Source organism: Camellia sinensis, chromosome 3, assembly GCF_055761805.1.
Source record: "Camellia sinensis isolate YWXY chromosome 3, ASM5576180v1, whole genome shotgun sequence".
NCBI classification, from domain to species: domain Eukaryota; kingdom Viridiplantae; phylum Streptophyta; class Magnoliopsida; order Ericales; family Theaceae; genus Camellia; species Camellia sinensis.
Window position 1 is genome coordinate 43,634,976 of NC_138963.1, and position 16,804 is coordinate 43,651,779.

The following is a 16,804-nucleotide window of genomic DNA, read 5'->3' on the forward strand; positions in this document are numbered from 1 at the left end:
ATAAATAAAAATTAATTTATAAAATTTTTATAAATATAAATTAAACGGTTCCAAACAGACCCTAAACAAGTCAAAAATTGATATGGACTCCGGCTGACGAAAGCTCAACAACACTTTCTAACCCGATATGAATGGGAGATCAACGCTTATTATTACTATTTTATTCTTTGTTTTTTTGGTTGGTATTATCCTTTTTTTTTTATATTTATTATTCAAGATAGGTATGTGAGTGTAATTTACCGTGAACTTTATTTATCCTTCTAACAATCATTTCTAATCCAATTTCATATCATCTATCAAATTTAAATTTAATAAAAATTTTGTAAAATTGATATTTCTATCATTTTATTAAATCGGTATTAAACAAAGAGAGTTTTGTTTTTTTTATCAAATCAAAAGTCGTAGATGACCGTGGGTAAACGACCGGATAAATGACCGACCAAACGATCAAGTAGATGACTAATTTGAAAACTTAAAACTACACTATCAGATGATCAAATAGATGACCGACTTAACGACTGGTTAAATTTAATGAAACGATAGAAACACATCGTATCAAGAGGTGATTTGGAAAATTTGTTAAATTTTTTTTCCTTTTATATATAAAAAATAATATAATTTAAAATGAATTAAAAATTAAATTAATTTTTAACTAGCTTTCAAATTATTCAAAATTGTACACTTAAATTTAATAGTAAAAAATTTAAATAAGGTCAAGTTTGACAAGTTAAAAAAAAAGTCAAAAAATCAAAAAATTATTCAAAAAGTTAAAAAGTTATTACTATTTATCAAAATTTAAAAATTACAACTGCACAACTCTCAATTCTAATTTTTTTCTACACACTAATTTATACAATTTTTTAATATATATATATTTTTTAAAAATTAACTTAAACAATCATATTTTTTTTTCTTAATTTTTTAATCTAAAAAATTAAAAAATACATTTATTTAGAACATGGCAAACAATTACGGGGAGAAGCTCTAACACGCTCTTAAAAAAACGACAAAATATCCCTACTGTATTATAACATCTTATCAGTACGTTGTCTCACTCTCTCTCTCTCTCTCTCTCTCCATTCTGCAATTTCTATCTTTCTCTCTCTATCTGCACACACATACCAGTAGAAAACAGAGAGAGAGAGGTGACCTCGGGAACTGAGTTCAGAAGAAGAACAAAAATGACAATTGCGAGAGAAGAAGCAGAAGCTACATGGCATATCTTTTCGAAACTCTGCATATATATATATACATTTATATAATTTGTTCTTCCTCGAATTCTATTCTTTCGAAATAAATGCTCAAAGCTCTCATCATCATCACCATCTCAGCTCTTTTGCCTAATAATCATCTTGGTAAGAAAGAATAACCTACATTATCCCTCTAATATTTTTTTAATAATATGGGAAAAAAAATTCAGCTGTTTTTCTCTGTTTGGTTCTCGGTAAAATTGTGAGAGAAAATAATATATGCCCATAATCAGTGGGTTTTTTTTTTTTAGGTTTCCTTTTGCTTTAATGTAATGATTTCACTTTTTGGATGTTTGTTCTGTTTGTCTGGTACGAGAACAGTGAAGGGTCTGTGTCCGATCTTCGTAGCTTCAGGTTTTACAGGCTTTTTTCAAATTACTTTCGTAAAGCAAATATCGAATCTCAGAAACAGAAAGGCTCATACACGTTTCCTTCTCTCTCTCTCTCTCTCTCTCTATATATATATATATACGCATATACATTGCTTGCTTCCCATGTTGCACACTGAAGATTCCTCTTTGATTTACCTAATTTTGCTTTGAATGTTGCTCTGAATCTAGATCGTATCTTCAAAGCAAGGTTTGTTTGTATTTTTACATACAATATTCAAATGATTTTGTTTTCTTTCACTGTTCTGAGTTGTGTATGGTGAATAATGGGTGATTTTGTTTAGATTATTATTTTTAATTTTTTATTGTTTACTAGCTTCATTAAAGTCATCTCTCATAGTACTAGTAGTGCCTCCTTCAATCACGGCAACCATGGAGGGAGGAATATTTAACTGACGAATTTGCCCCCTGAATTTGAGCTAATTTGCTGAGTGGACCCCGCTGTGGCTTTGTCTCTGCACAGTAATTCAAGAGGGGTAGTTTTGTGTAATTTTTCTCGTGATCACAATGATGATGGTGTATTAAAAGCATGCCTTCAAATCTTGATGTATTGAATAATGAGTGTAGTAGTAAATATGAAAGCTATGTTTCTATGTATGTATTGTTTGTTTTAGTTCTAAATATATTTTGTTTAAATTGTTTGTCTTGTAACGTGTTTTATGGTTTGTACAAGTATATATTTTGTTTAAATTCTGCTATGAAACATTGATCACATAGTCGGACACAGAATACACAAGAATGACCAAGATTTTAGAGGGTTGGTTTCGTGTATTTCACTTTCGAAAAATCTTATCAGTATTTGTACACATTTTGTCTGTGTTCATGGTTTGTTTATATCTTCTTCATTGTAGTGTATTCATTCACATTGGATTCCCATCTCTCTCTCTCTCTCTCCCCTTGTGATTTCTCTGAATTGTTGCAGAATTTGTGGGCCAGGGAGCATTGAAGTAGCAGGGAATAGCATACACTGCTTTTGAATTTCGTGGCCAGGAAAGTTGTTAAATATGCAGACTCCAAAGGCAAGGTAACTTCAATGGCTCTGATGGGTGTTCCCTTCCATTTATAGAATGCTTGGCAAGTTGCTTGGTGGAATTTATGGGTAGTTGTTTTGTTCTCCCAATCAGTGAATTTTGCATTTATGATTAAATACAACATTTTTGTAGTCGGAGTTTTTAAATTTTTTTTTTAAAAATTCATATGTATATTTTGGATTTTATAACTGCATAATAGACATTCATCTCTTATCCTATTGATTCCATCACCTATCTCCTTCTCCATTGGAGTTGTAAGTGCCCATTATCAATAGGGTGAATGAGGAGGTCTTTACATGTGCTAGAAATTGACAGGTTGATCTGCTGTTTGCTTTGCACTCTGATTGTAGATCCAGATGCTTTGTTTTTCAGACTAATAAACCCCTTCATCTCTGATATGGGTTTTTCTTCTTTTTCTGAAATAATTCATGAAAACATGAATATTTCATACTAACTAAATTTTTGATGACTTTTCACATCCATTTGAATATTAGTTTCTATAATAGAAGTATTGGGTCACTGTTTCTTATCACATAAGGGTCTATTGCAGCTAAATAATTTAGTTCTTGTTTTTGCTAAAAATTCATGGCTCTAATTTGTTTTTCACATTTGATTTGGGTTTGTCTTATTTCTTGGATCAATCCATGCGCGTACCACTTGGTACCTGTGAATATGGACAACTTGCTCTGTCTCTCTAAAATAGTTGAGATTTTGCTTCCATAGAAAGAGTTAAAGAGCTACAATTTCTTGTATCAGACAAATGTTTCCCTTGTATTGAGGTTGAGGAGGGCCCTCTTATGAAAGCTGCTGATTCAGTACTGTCTTGAGGTTGAGGAGGGCCCTCTTATGAAAGCTGCCGATTCAGTACTGTTTTTCTCATTTAAAGCCTTAAAATGTTAGAGTGGGTGGTGCCATTTGAATACAGGACATCATACATATAGTTTACCCTGTTAGAGAGGGCATAACTTTATCATGTCGGATTAATCAAACAATTGTAACTTCATGATTAGATCACATTGTCTTCAAAATAATAGATAGTTTATTTTCAAAATCATACTTGCCGTCAATTTTTTTGAAGAAAAATGTGATCCAATCTTGCGGCTATAGTTATTCAATCAACTTAATTTTTTACATGAATGATTTGCTCGGCATGCCCTAAAAGATGAATGGTTCCAATCATTGAGATGGTTCCTAAACCCATAGAGGCCCCAACAACAGTTCTTGGCAACAAATACTGTTTTGATCACTTTTTTACTAGATCCCGCCTAATGCATAGTGTGAGTTGATGCATAAACTGGCAAAAAATAAGCTAGCACAAAGAGGTTCTCACTCTCTTCTCATGACCTAGTATCTAGTTGAGTATTGAGTTTTTGTAGTTTTTAATAAAAAGGACTGATGATTGATGATTTGCATTATCTGAAATCTTGCTGTCATTTCGCTGATTTTGGCAGCAGAACGAACCTGGCGGAAGCACCTCAAAAGATCTCTCCTCGGGCAGTACGGAAACTCAAGCCAATTACATTAGAGACAGCTCCTGCATCATCTTCAAATCTAGCAAGTCGGACACCAAAAGAGCAGAGCCCTAAAGTCAATGAGCATAGGTCACCCAGAAGCCCAGCATCTGAGGTACTTCTCAAAGCAATTAGAACCCACCAAATTTGCTGCTATATAGTGCTTAGGGAATTTCCACTAATCTTTCCATCCAGTCTCTTCATGGAATGGTTTCATAAAAAGTAGAACGCAGAGATAGTTTAACTAGAATACACATTATTGTTCTTGTCAAGCTCCTCAACGACTCTTTGCTCCATAAATTTATTTACTCTTGTTTCCTTTTGAAAACTTCATAGTAGAATGTTGAGATCACCTGGCCTTGGCTTTTCGTTTTTCCATTTTCTTCACCCTCCACATATTGTTGGTTCATGGAAACTTCTGTTTTATGAATAATGCATAAATTTGATTGTCCAAAAACTCTAATTTGAAACAACAGCCCTGGTAGTATGCCATAGTTTTGCACCGATCATTTGAGCCCTTTCCACTATAATTCTTTGTCATAACTGAACTTGTGTTGGATTTCTTGCATTTATTTTTTTGTTGTACATTGGATGGCAGTGATTTGGATTAGAGGAAAATTATAGTTATTGTTTGTGATTAGAGGTAATGGAGAACAGCCGTGAACTTATTTTGAAGATGGTGAATTCTTCTCTCCTTTGTGGATGTAATCACACTGTCAAATCTTGTATAGATTGCTATATGTGTGCTTTTGTTTGCTGTTTTCAGTTAATTTTATGTGGTTCGGTTTTGCAATTTTCAACACGTTCATAAGGTCTTTGTTTTTGTTTTAATCTTTACATTGCTTAATTTTATTTTAGGTATTTAAAAATGAAATCATATTTCAATTTGTTTTGGAATTGCAAGTACAAGTTTTGTGTATCCTTTGCTCCCCCTAGAATTTCGTGCCTTTGGTTTGGATATTGGATAAATTTCTAATTTTTTGTCGTTCTTTTTTCTAGCTCCAGAAGAAGCGTCCAAACAGAATTTCTGTATTGGAATCTCAGATTTCCCAACTTCAGGGAGATCTGAAGAAGGTGAAAGACGAGCTAAGTTCTTCAGAGTCATGGAAAACGAGAGCTCAGCAAGACGCAGAGGACTCAAAAAAGCAGCTATTAGCCTTGTCTTCAAAGCTCGATGAGTCTCAGAAGCAACTTTTGGAGCTATCTTCTTCTGAGGAAACCCGTGTCATTGAGCTCCAAAAGATCTCTGAAGATCGTGATCGGGAATACAAATCTGAACTTGAGGCCATCCAGAATCAGCACTTGGTTGAATCAGCTGCATTAGCCTCGGCTGTGAATGAGATTCAGCAGCTAAAAGCCCAGCTTGAAATGGTAGCTGAATCTGAGGCCGCACAAACGAAGAATGTACAATCAGCCAATGCAGAGCTACTGAGCGTGAAAGAAAACCTAGCAGAAACACTTTCTCTTGTGGAGGACATGAAAAACCAGTTGAGGGATTCCAAAGAATCGGAAGCTCAGGCCCAAGAGCTTGTTGGTGGGACTTTGTTGCAACTTGAAACTGCCAAAAAAACTGTTGAGACCCTCAGGTTGGATGGTACTAAAGCCAAGGAAGCTTATGAATCCATAGCTTTGGAGTTGGATCAATCGAGGGCATGTGTGAAATCACTAGAAGGGTTTGTTTCCAAACTTAAGGCGGACATCATTAACAATGGAAGCAATAGTTCAAAAAATCTCGGTGCTGATTACAAGCTAGAATGTGATATCAATGGAAATATTTGCAAATCAATGCGGCTTGAAACAGAGCTTAGTTCTGCTAAGGCTGAGCAAGGACTGTTAAGAACTGCACTAGAAACTGCTGAGATCAGATTCCAAGAAGAACATATTCGAAACACACTACAGATCAGAAGCGCTAATGAATTGGTGGAGCAGATTAAGTCTGCATCGAGTCTGAGAGAGGCTGAACTCGAGGCTGAACTAGGTAAAACAAAAGCTGACATCGAAGAATTGAAGGCGAATTTGATGGATAAGGAAACTGAATTGCAAGGTATCTCAGAGGAGAATGAGGGGCTGCATATGAAGCTTGAGAAGAGCTTACCAAGCCAGAGAGAATATGAACTGGAAAAGGAACTGAAGAAATCAAAAGACAACATTGAACATTTGAAGGCGAATTTGATGGATAAGGAAACGGAATTGCAAAATATATCAGAGGAAAATGAGATGTTGAAGTCGGAAATGAAGGGAAGAGAAATGGGGAAAGTGAACGCTGAGGTTGTTGCTGAAATAGAGGCAGCAAGGGCTGCAGAGCAGGAAGCGAATATGAAGCTTGGATATATGACAGAGGAAGCAGATAAGAATAATAGGAGGGCTGTGAGGGTGGCTGAGCAGTTGGAGGCAGTCCAGGCGGCGAGTTGTGAAATGGAGGCAGAGTTAAGGAGGCTAAAAGTGCAATCTGACCAGTGGAGGAAGGCTGCAGAGGCAGCTGCAGCAATGCTTTCAACAGGTAACAATGGGAAGTTTATGGAAAGAACAGGATCATTGGACAGCAGTTACAATCCTGCAACAGGGAAGATTGGTTCCCCTGATTCTGACGACGTTGTTGATGATTTTATGAAGAAGAAAAATGGGAATGTGCTGAGGAAGATTGGGGTTTTGTGGAAGAAGCCGCAGAAATAGAATCATGAGAAAGGTTAATGTACTTTTTGGTTCCTGATTTTTTTATTTTACATTCTTTTGTTTGGCGGAAAACAACTTTATTTTTTGGCATCTGGTATGACAGAAAACATTGTGTGCTCAACGGGGAAAAGAAAAGAAGAGAAGCCTATTTGGATGAAAAATGCTTTTACTTTTTAAAGGTGGAAAATGCTTCTGCATTAAATTCTTACCAATGATGCCACCATAGTACCACGGCTACTATCCCCTCTACCATGGGCACCTCCACCACCCCACCACTAGTACATTAGTTTTAAGAACACTATCAAACATAGAAAATGTTTTCTACAAACAAGTTTTGAGTAATTTTTTTTTTCTCTGAAAAATAATATTTGCCAAAACAAGTAGAGGGGTTAGCTACATTTCTTAACCACATACATGGTTTCTTTTTGCAGGTGCTGCTGCGTGGCAAAAGCCGGGACATTTTTTGAGAAGATGTGTGTGCATGTTTAGTGGCACTCCTGCAATGTTCTCAGTGGTAATTTGCTTAGCTTCGTGGTGATTACAAAGCTTGGTTGCTCATATTATAATGCCAGTTTGTCTATGGTTTGATCATTTGTAGATTCACTGCATTCAAGTTGTTGTAGGGTAAATAATTATGAACTCAAGAAAAAAAAAAAAAAACTATGTTACTGTGGAATTCACTGGTTGGTTGCACTTTAATGTGGTATGTGATTTGGGATTTATTTTGGTAAATCATGCTTTGAGAGTTGCTTTGGATGTTCTGTTTTGCATCTTGTTTTTGCTTGTTCTTATTATATCAAAACTGTGTTGGGATGGTCTGTTTATTTGGACAACAATACCACGTCTCACATTATTTGGCGAAGTGTGAGTCAGGAGACTTGTAAGCGTGAGATATAGATCTTCGTTGTATAACACGTTTTAAAGTCGTATGGGATTGAGACATAGCTATTTGTAACGATAATTGTATTTGAGCTTGGCTCAAATGATCCTGAGCAGGTTGACAGAGGCAATCCTGAGCTGGGATCATGGCACCCTTTGCTATCCTGAGTTGGGTTTCCAGAGTGATGTGGGTGTGAACACTTAGGTATGGGATTGAGACATAGCTATTGGTAACAATAATTGTATTTGAGCTTGGCTCAAATGATCCTGAGCAGGTTGACAGAGGCGATCCTGAGCTCGGCTCGTGGCACCCTTTGCTATCCTGAGTTGGATTTCCAGAGTAATGTGGGTGTGAACACTTTGGTAACAGCACAAAAATAAATAAATAAATAAATAAAATGTTGCCAATACATGTATAAATGTACATGTAAATCATTTCATAACGCAGCGGGTAAAAATATCAGATCATACCTTAAGTGATAGAACCTGAAGCGAAGAATTTTGTGGGTAAATCATGTGCTTTAAAAAATGCGAACAATAAACTCTCAGTAGTGGAGTGATACCACAATATAAGTATCACCCACACAAGTCATAGCGCAAAAAATTTGATCGTTGTTTTAATTGGAGAGAGTCAGCATGGGAAAAATCATTCATTATTTGATTCATACCATATTCCATATATCTATGAAGCACGGGTACGAGTACTAGTACTGGTACGATACGGGTATGTCGATACAATAAAATCTTAAAAAAGTATGGTACGAGTACGGTTTGGTACGTTTGTAAAAAAATATTTATTTTTAATTTAAAGTAATACAAAAATTAATTAATTTGTTTAATTTGTTAAGATCTGACCTATAATTGACATTTAATGTCAAAAGTAAAGGTATAAATCAAAATTAAATGGCAATATATCAAATAACTTACAAATCACAATTTAATTTTAAAATCATGCTAAGCATAAAACTAAAAATAAAAAAGAAAGTCTAGTGAAAGGAATTTTATCTCTGTAGTAGAAGAAAATATTATTTCAACTGAGGTACGGTACGGCTTGAGTGTGTACTAAGTACGTCTCGGTACGCCAAAAATTAAGTTGAAATAATTTAAGTACGTGTTTCGTGTATTTGGTACGTATGCAGAAGTACCATACGAGGTACCATATGTCAGTAAGCATGTTTTTCGAAGTACCAATGCTTTATAGCCATATATCGTATCAGATATATAGGCTAAGTATATCATTTATCATTATCAATTAGTATGATAGATATAGATATCATGAGTGGGTTATCTAAATAGGTTTTAAATTCAAATTCAAACTTTCATTGATAAGATTTAAAAGGGTCATGGGTCATGTCACATGCACGTCTAATTTCTAACAGTACGTGAAACAGTAGAGGATTGCTTTCTGCATTTTTCGTATTATTAGTGCTTCAAATTGGTTGGTGTAGGAGAGGGTTCAAGAAAGGAGTTGGAAAATTCGAAGATCTTCGAAGATCCTTGAAGAACAATTTCGAATTCTCTAGAATATGATGAGAGGCTTAGATTCTTCAATAATCTCAACTTAGGAACACGACAACAAAGGAGATGATGGAGATAAGAGATTGGGTGAAGAAGAAGGCAAAATGGCTAGAGAATGGAATAATGGCAAGGCTCTCCCATGGATCTCCCACTTTCACTCTCAAGGTTGATAATGGAGAAGGGAAATTAGTTCTTTCCCAAGAGTTAAAAAATCTCCAAAATCCATCCCTTGTAAAGCTATGGGTGGGTGCTATTTATAGGCACCTCATGATGTAGGATGGAGCCCATGTGCAAGGCACATGGGGGATATTCTCTCTAACCACCTTGTCCGAGGAGGTGACCTCTCCGAGGAGGTGACTTCTCCGAGGATGAGAAAACCCCGAAGAGGAGATCACTCCCTCGGCGAACCCTTCTTCTTAGCCACACCTAACCAATGATCCCCAATCATCCCAAAGGGTCAGGGGTAGTCCCAGAGGACGTCCTGCCGCAAAATATTGCCGAGTCTCATGGACCCCCCGAGGTCGTGCCACCTCGACCCGGGTATAGGCTAGTTTAACCGAAGAGTGAATTTATCTCCACTCACCGTCCTCGGGATCGGGTCCTTTGTTCGAACTCCATTACGCCCATCGTTCTGATGCGTAGATCCCGGAAAGCTCCGAGCCCGCAAGTGTTCTGGGACTCATTAACGGAGCGACTTCTAGATTGCGTCTGAATCCGTTCGAAGCCAAGTACTTCGGATCTCTAGATTCGTGGATCCGAATCCTTTCGAGTCCGAGTGCCTCGGATCTCTAGGCTTGCTTAATACCCTTTCAAGTCCGGGCCCGAGTAAGTCTCTAGGTTCGTGGACCCGAACCCTTTCGAGGCTTACAGCGATTTAATCCATTTGATGGCGATAAATCTGGGCCCACCGATTCTTGGACTTGCGATAAATTCGGGCCCACTAATCTTGGGCTATTGGGCCTAAATAATTTAGTGGGCTCAAATTAGCCCCTCTTACATTTGCCCCTTGCGTGTATGAGAAATTTTAAATTTCTCAGACATGCATACTGTCATTTCTTCGACCCTGCTTCGCATCACGTTCCCAAAAAAAAAAAAAAACATTTTGTCACGACAGAGCCTACGGATAAAATTGATGACGCACTTCAATTTACAAAAAAAATTGACAAGCAAAAATTTAATTTTTTTGTACTTTGTTTTTTTTTTTTTTTTTTTTTTTTTTTTTAAGGCTCACACGTGCCTTTGTTGTTTGGCACACACGGCAGACCAATTACACATATACACATATTCAGAATATGCAAAGGATAATGCTCTTTTTTTTTTTATTTAAGGAAAGTGCCAAAACCCTAAGCCTCACCAAATTTTTGCACAGCCGCCACCTCCATTCCAACTTCGTCTCTCAGCCTACTCTCTCTCTAGATTGAGAGACCATCTTTCTTCTTCAACAAAACAAACCTTCTTTTCCAACGAAGCTCCGAGGCTGCTACACCAAAAGCTACTGTTGGTTGCTCACAAGACCAACCCAGCTTGCTGCCATTCCGAGCACCACCGTCGTCGTCACCGAAGACCCACACCTCCTTGCACACCGTCGGTGGCCACAAACCTTCCTCAACTAACCAGCACCGACGCCAACTCCTCAGCGACGTTACAGCCGCTTCTGCCCTTCGACTGCCGAGCTCAACCACTGGTGCTTCACTTCAGTCTACCCACGCATCTGCCGAAGCCCAGTTTTGCTAACCACTGCCGACGTCGATTCCTCGGCGACGCCATTGCTACTGTAGGCCGAGACTGTCCAGCACCGATCACTATTGTCCTCTTCTTACTGCAATTTTGCCGCCGGCCTCGGCTGTCCAGTTATACCCACTCACGTCACTGCTGGTAGCCTTGACTGCCAAGCACCGACCACACACGCCGCCCTCTCAACGCGGCATGCGTGGTCTCGCCGAACACCATTCAACTCAACGTCTTCTTGGTCCGGCAATATCTTCCAGAGCTCGGATCTCATAGCTCTCGGTTTTGTGTTATACCTGCTGGTTCCATCCGTAATTAATCAATGCGGAACGCGTCGCCGATTCAACGTGACATCGGTTTGCCTACTTTCGATCTCAGCTATTGCTCGTGCCACCATTCTTATTGACCACAGTCTGTAAAACATCTCTAATTTCAGTTTATATTTCCACCCTTTTTGAACTTCTTCCTCTTGTACATATATATATATTTATTTTGTGGCAGCTCTTTTTTGGTAGTTTTGTATATAGATTGCTATTGCAGGGCCAAATTCTGATGACACACATTCTGATTGCTATTGCTATTGCTATTGCAGGGCCAAATTCTGATTGCTATTGCAGGGCCTCGGAATCAGAATTTATGATTCCAATGACACACATTCTTCTTTCAACAAGTTAGAGACTGAAGCCGTGTGTACATTGATTGCTTTCAATCTGCTGCTACTCCATCACCAATCACTGTTGGCTTCAACGGTTCCAACGCACACCACGCACGTTCGCCCTCTCAACGCAACGTGTGTGGTTACTGACTCTTCTGTGGTACCAGCGTTGCTTCCGGTTTCAACTTCGGTTCCAACGCACACCACACACGTTCGCCCTCTCAACGCAACGTGTGTGGTCCTGTCAAGCCTAGCCCAGTCTTGTTGATTACAGTCTGTAAAGCCTCTCTGATTTCAGCTTAAATTTCCAGTATCGGTTTCGGACTTCACCTCTCTAACTGCCCAAATTTGTAAGTATGACATTCAACCCCCTCTTCCGAATATAAATATATTTAAATATATATAAATATATTTTTGTGGCAATGTAGAGGGCTCAAGCAATCTGATGAAAATAAAAATAAAATAAATAAATAAATAACTGAATCTGAATATGGACTCAATTTTTTTGTGGCAATCCCAATGATATTTTTTTTTTTTTTTAGCTCAAACACCGTGATGTTGGCCATATGGAAACATGCACTAGCACTTGAAACCTTATTGAGGTGCTTGGCTTGAACATAATTTGTTGAACTTTATCACCGAGGAAAGGCCGAATATAACTTGTTGACTAGTATTTAAGCTCCATTTTTGACATGGAGAGAGAAAACCCTGGACTTATGAATATGGACTTTGGAAAGGACATTCTTGTAATTTGCATAATGATCCATTGAATCTTGCTACTGATAAGCAATGTAATATACTTCGGATCTCGGGCCTGAAATTTACTATTGAACTTCACTCTGTCCAAATTTTGAGCCCCGTATAAATTGGACCTTTAATATAGAACATAGTGACTTTAAGAAATTGACCCAATTGAACTTCATCATGAAGCGACCTATGACATTGCACCTCTTATTGATGATAGAAGACGAAAATCTATATGTTGATGATGCACCCATTGGTATTAAAATTTGTTGAGCTTGAAGAATATCCAAGAAAATGAATTGTTGATGACGTCCGAAGTTGAATTTGTTGATAAACCCATCATGTTGCATGTAACAATATTCTGAATTTTAATACGGTCAACTCTTTAATATTTATACAGGTTATTTCAGCCATATGTCTTCTCGAAAGAAACCCGTTGTCCCGGGGTCATCGGAACCGGCTCTCATGAAAGAGAGGGATGTACCTCCGGCATCTGAGTGGAGGAAATCTCCTTATTTTGGTCGGAAGGACCCCTTCTGGCGGGCGGCTACCTCTACCACTTCTCTTCTATCTCCGAAGGGGGCTCCATTATGTCTCACTGAGGACACTGACTCTGGACATGAGGCCCTCATTTCTCCTTCCTCGGTGCTACGCTTTCGGATTGAGCGGGGGGACTTTCCATACTGTTATCCTCAGTTCAAGGCCTTCTCAAACCCTCCTTTTGGTTGGCAGGAGTGGGTCGATGATGTCCTCTCGGACAAAAGCTTCTGTCAGCGGCTTCAAGAGGCCCGGCTATTGATCCCGGTGAAAATATCTAGATCTCTATCCATCCGTCGCAACAATGCTAGCCTGGAAGCCATGGCTCTTCGGTGGAGCACCGAGACACACACCTTTATACTTGGCCAGCACGAGATGGGGCCCACCCTTGAGGATGTGTTCATGTTGCTGCGTCTGGAGGTGACCGGCCCTGATGCCTTCGACCCTGAGCAGACACCCCCCGAAGATGATTCTTTGATCCAATCTCTGAAGCTAAATCTTCAAACTTGTGGTCGGTGGAGTTCTGTTTTTGATGGTTCAGCGAGGAGGACTAGTCGAGTAAGGACGGACCGTGCCTCCTATACTGCATGGATCCGTCACTTCTTCAAGGATCTTCAGCCCTTGGCCAGAGATGCTGATCCTGACTCTCGGGAGTATGAAGCCGGTCCGATGTATGGCTCCAGGCTCTATTTCTTGGGATTTCTGGCTTGCTTCCTTTCATTCTTCATTCTTCCGAGCACACCTCCGGATTCCCTCAATCCTTTCGTCTTCCCCTTGGCAGTCAGGCTCTTTAGAGGAGATCGGATCCCTTTGGCTCCCCTATTTCTTGGGAATCTCTATTATCGGCTGGATCTACTACATCGAGATATGGTTCGCTCCGTGGGTCGATATGAGCCTGTCTCCTTCATTCACAGCCAGTTCCTACTTTGTTTCTTCTTCGAGAGGTTCCCAAAATTTGCCCCTGCTCCGACTGTATTCGAGGCGGAGGTTCTTCGGGAGATAGTGGATAAAGATGGCATCCCCGTGCTCGATACTGATGGGTCTCGGACATTTGAGAAAGCGAAGTCTTGCCAGCCGTTGATTACACGTTGGTCACGTACTATTTCCACCTTATCCTTGAATACTCTGGTGGATGATCCCCGACGCTTTGTGGCACGGCCGTATGTATGCCCACCTGTAGGTGTGGCCACACCGCTTATCTATCATGGTTCCTCCCGCTCGGTGTCCTTTCCTTTGCCGAAGAACATCCCTGCACCCTTTGTTGATATGCTGATTATGATCCGTCCGAGTTCATTACTGGTGTGGCATGAGGAAGGCGTTGATAGTGCCGTTTATAGGCCTGACCGTGTAGCATGTCAATTCGGGTTTGATCAATGTGCCCCGGGGCCAGCACCTCATTTATTATCATTTTCAGAGAGCTACGGGCGCTTCAGTCGCCGGCTTGTACACACCGTGCTTCCCATATCCGGCTCTTTGACGATGCCAAGCTTGAGCCGAGTAGGGGGTTTCACCCCCTCTTTCAGGCGGTATTGGCAGAAGAATATCGATGCGTTTATTGCATTTGTCCAGAGCAGACCGACCGTATGTTTGCCTCCGCCGATTTATAAGAAGGATTCTTCTCTTCGGCTACCCGAGAGCCGAAAATCTGACCACATGTACGAGGGTTTCTTCACTTCATCTGCTCCAACTGACCCTTCTGCTCGGGCATCTGCTTCTAGCTTGGCAATTACTTCTCCAGAGCCAGTCCCTTTGAATAAGGCCTCTGGTCCTCGGACGACCCGCCTTAAGAAGATGGCTCACAAGAGGACTTCTGATGCCAGTCCTTCCGCTCCTCGCCTTTCCAAAAGGCTTCATGAGGTACCCGAAATTCTTGATTTGAAGTTACTTTCCTTCTTGCGACTATACTTTCTAAAATGAAAACTTTTATTTGCCCATGTTGTGTAGGATCCTGCGGTTGTTGACGTTCTCGGTACCGTGGCTCCTGGCCATGCTGCCTCCCCCAGGCCGGACTCAGACTTGGACGACACCCTCCCTTTGTCTGCAAGACTTGTGAAGATGTGCACCCCTCGTATAGCAGTTACAGATGACGATGATGATGAGGCTGAGTCCTCCGATCATTTTTGTGACCTTATTCCACGCACGCGTCGTCATCGCCCTACCGTAGCTGAGGAGGAGCACTACCTTGGTGACGAGTTTATTGGGGCTCACCGTTCTGATGTTGAGATTGCTGGAGGGACTGATGCCACAGAAATTGATGTCGCGGGCCATGCTTCTAGAAGCGATGTAGAGATGAGGTGCGCCTCTGGGAATGGTGTGGAGGTGGATGTGCTAGAGATCTCTGAGACTCGCTCTGGCACTTATGGTGATTCTCATCCTCCGGCCCTCCTTCCTTCTTCAGGGATGACTGCTACTGTTCAGGCTTCATCAGACATTGAGATCGATCAGGTGGTCTCTACACGACCAAGTGACTTTGTTGATGCTAGGAGTCCTTCAGTTGCCCCTGCTTTGCATATTGATTCTCCCTCTGGTAATCTTTCTTTCTGAAGTTTGTCATTTACTTATATCTGTGAGAAATCTTTACTTAAATGACTTTCCTGTTCCCTACCTCTAATAAGGCCTTCTTATCTTTTCTTCAGTGTTAGCTGCTAACGGGGTCTTGCCTTCACCTGCCTCAGACTCTGCTCCAGTGTTAGCTGCTACCGGGGTCCCGTCTTCACCTGCCCCGGACTCTACTCCGACTCTCTTTGTAACTCCTCACGGTTCTCCTTCTCAAGGGGGAACACCTGCCTTTGAGACGACTGCCAGAGGTTCTTCATCGCCAGTGCCTTCGAATATTTTGGATTTGAATCTCAGTGATTTCCACATTGATAGTGATGCTTTTGGTCTTTCCCCTTATCGTTCGGCCTTCTCAGGCTCGGGACCTCTGCCGGGAGTTACCCCTCCGGGTGGTTCATCTAACCCGATAGACATTGGGGAGATTCCTGAGACTAGCAGCTTTCCGGCCCCAATTCCTCCTTCAGCTTCTGGCAAAGTATCATTTCTCCATTATTGGGTAGCTCCTGAGTTTGCTTCAGTTCTACAGCTTGTGCATTCAAGTTACCCGGAGACCTTTGCTTCATTTGCTTGCCAGTGTCCACTCATTCAGACTGCTCTTCTCGAGTCTTTTGCCACTATCTTATATAGCTTGGACAGGCAACGGTTGTGTGACCTTAATGGGAAAGTAGTCGAGACGGCGTATCAGGGGATCTCTGACATGGAGCGTCACCAAGTGGACTTATCATGGCTTCGGAAGCGCCTGGATATAGCTTCGAACGCCAGTCATCAGCTGGAACTTATGTCTGTGCTTGCCTCTTATCGCACCTCTATAGATGAGATAAAGGCAACTCTTCGTGAACTTGAGTCGGGTTATGCTCGGGCCTTGGAGACTTTAGAGGCACACTCTACTGTTTGTCCTCCAGATGTAGATATGACAGGCAGCTTCTTCGAGGGTGTCTTTAGGAAAGATTGAGTTTTTTTTTTTTTTATCATTACTTTCTTGCCCCTTTCGATAAAAATGTTTTATCTAGGACAATGCAATGAAATGACAAAATTTTTGTTGTTTGGATATTTTCGCATTGTTTTCTCATTCTACTTGATAAAATATTTATTTCGAATGATAGAACAATCATATGTACATGTTTACAAAAGCTGAAATATTCTCATTAGTTCTTCAACTTTCTTGACAAAAGCATAATAGATTCACTGTAAGTGATGGGATAAAACATACACCATAGAGAAAACCAGCTTCTTCATAACGCAAGGGAAATACAACCTTTAGACAAAGTAAGAAAGTGAAAATGAATTTCAACATAGATGAGTCCAACTATGGGTAGTAATGCTTGATAAACTT

At 40.2% G+C, this 16,804-nt stretch overlaps 2 protein-coding genes across 26 annotated transcripts; both read left to right on the forward strand.

Annotated features, from left to right (window-relative positions):
• Positions 1-1,019: 1,019 nt before the first annotated feature.
• Positions 1,020-7,610, forward strand: RIP5 (ROP interactive partner 5). 25 transcript variants are annotated; one of them, XR_014363835.1, is made up of 6 exons: positions 1,025-1,355; positions 2,562-2,663; positions 4,125-4,296; positions 5,181-6,867; positions 6,958-7,033; positions 7,286-7,610. XR_014363835.1 is itself a non-coding variant. In XM_082919650.1 (5 exons), the coding sequence occupies exons 2-4, from the start codon at positions 2,644-2,646 to the stop codon at positions 6,852-6,854; spliced, it is 1,866 nt and encodes a 621-aa protein (XP_082775776.1). In that variant the 5' UTR covers positions 1,020-1,355; positions 2,562-2,643; the 3' UTR covers positions 6,855-6,867; positions 7,286-7,610. The 25 variants fall into 25 exon arrangements, 17 of the variants coding, with proteins under 17 accessions (XP_082775776.1, XP_082775767.1, XP_082775772.1 ...); XR_014363831.1 differs by having other exon boundaries at positions 1,028-1,355; positions 4,122-4,296; XR_014363832.1 differs by lacking the exon at positions 1,025-1,355 and adding an exon at positions 1,546-1,829 and having other exon boundaries at positions 4,122-4,296.
• Positions 7,611-12,647: 5,037 nt separating this feature from the next.
• Positions 12,648-16,516, forward strand: LOC145822506 (uncharacterized). Its single transcript, XM_082919638.1, has 3 exons — positions 12,648-14,772; positions 14,860-15,442; positions 15,552-16,516. The coding sequence occupies exons 1-3, from the start codon at positions 12,793-12,795 to the stop codon at positions 16,421-16,423; spliced, it is 3,435 nt and encodes a 1,144-aa protein (XP_082775764.1). The 5' UTR covers positions 12,648-12,792; the 3' UTR covers positions 16,424-16,516.
• The last annotated feature ends 288 nt before the right edge of the window (positions 16,517-16,804 follow it).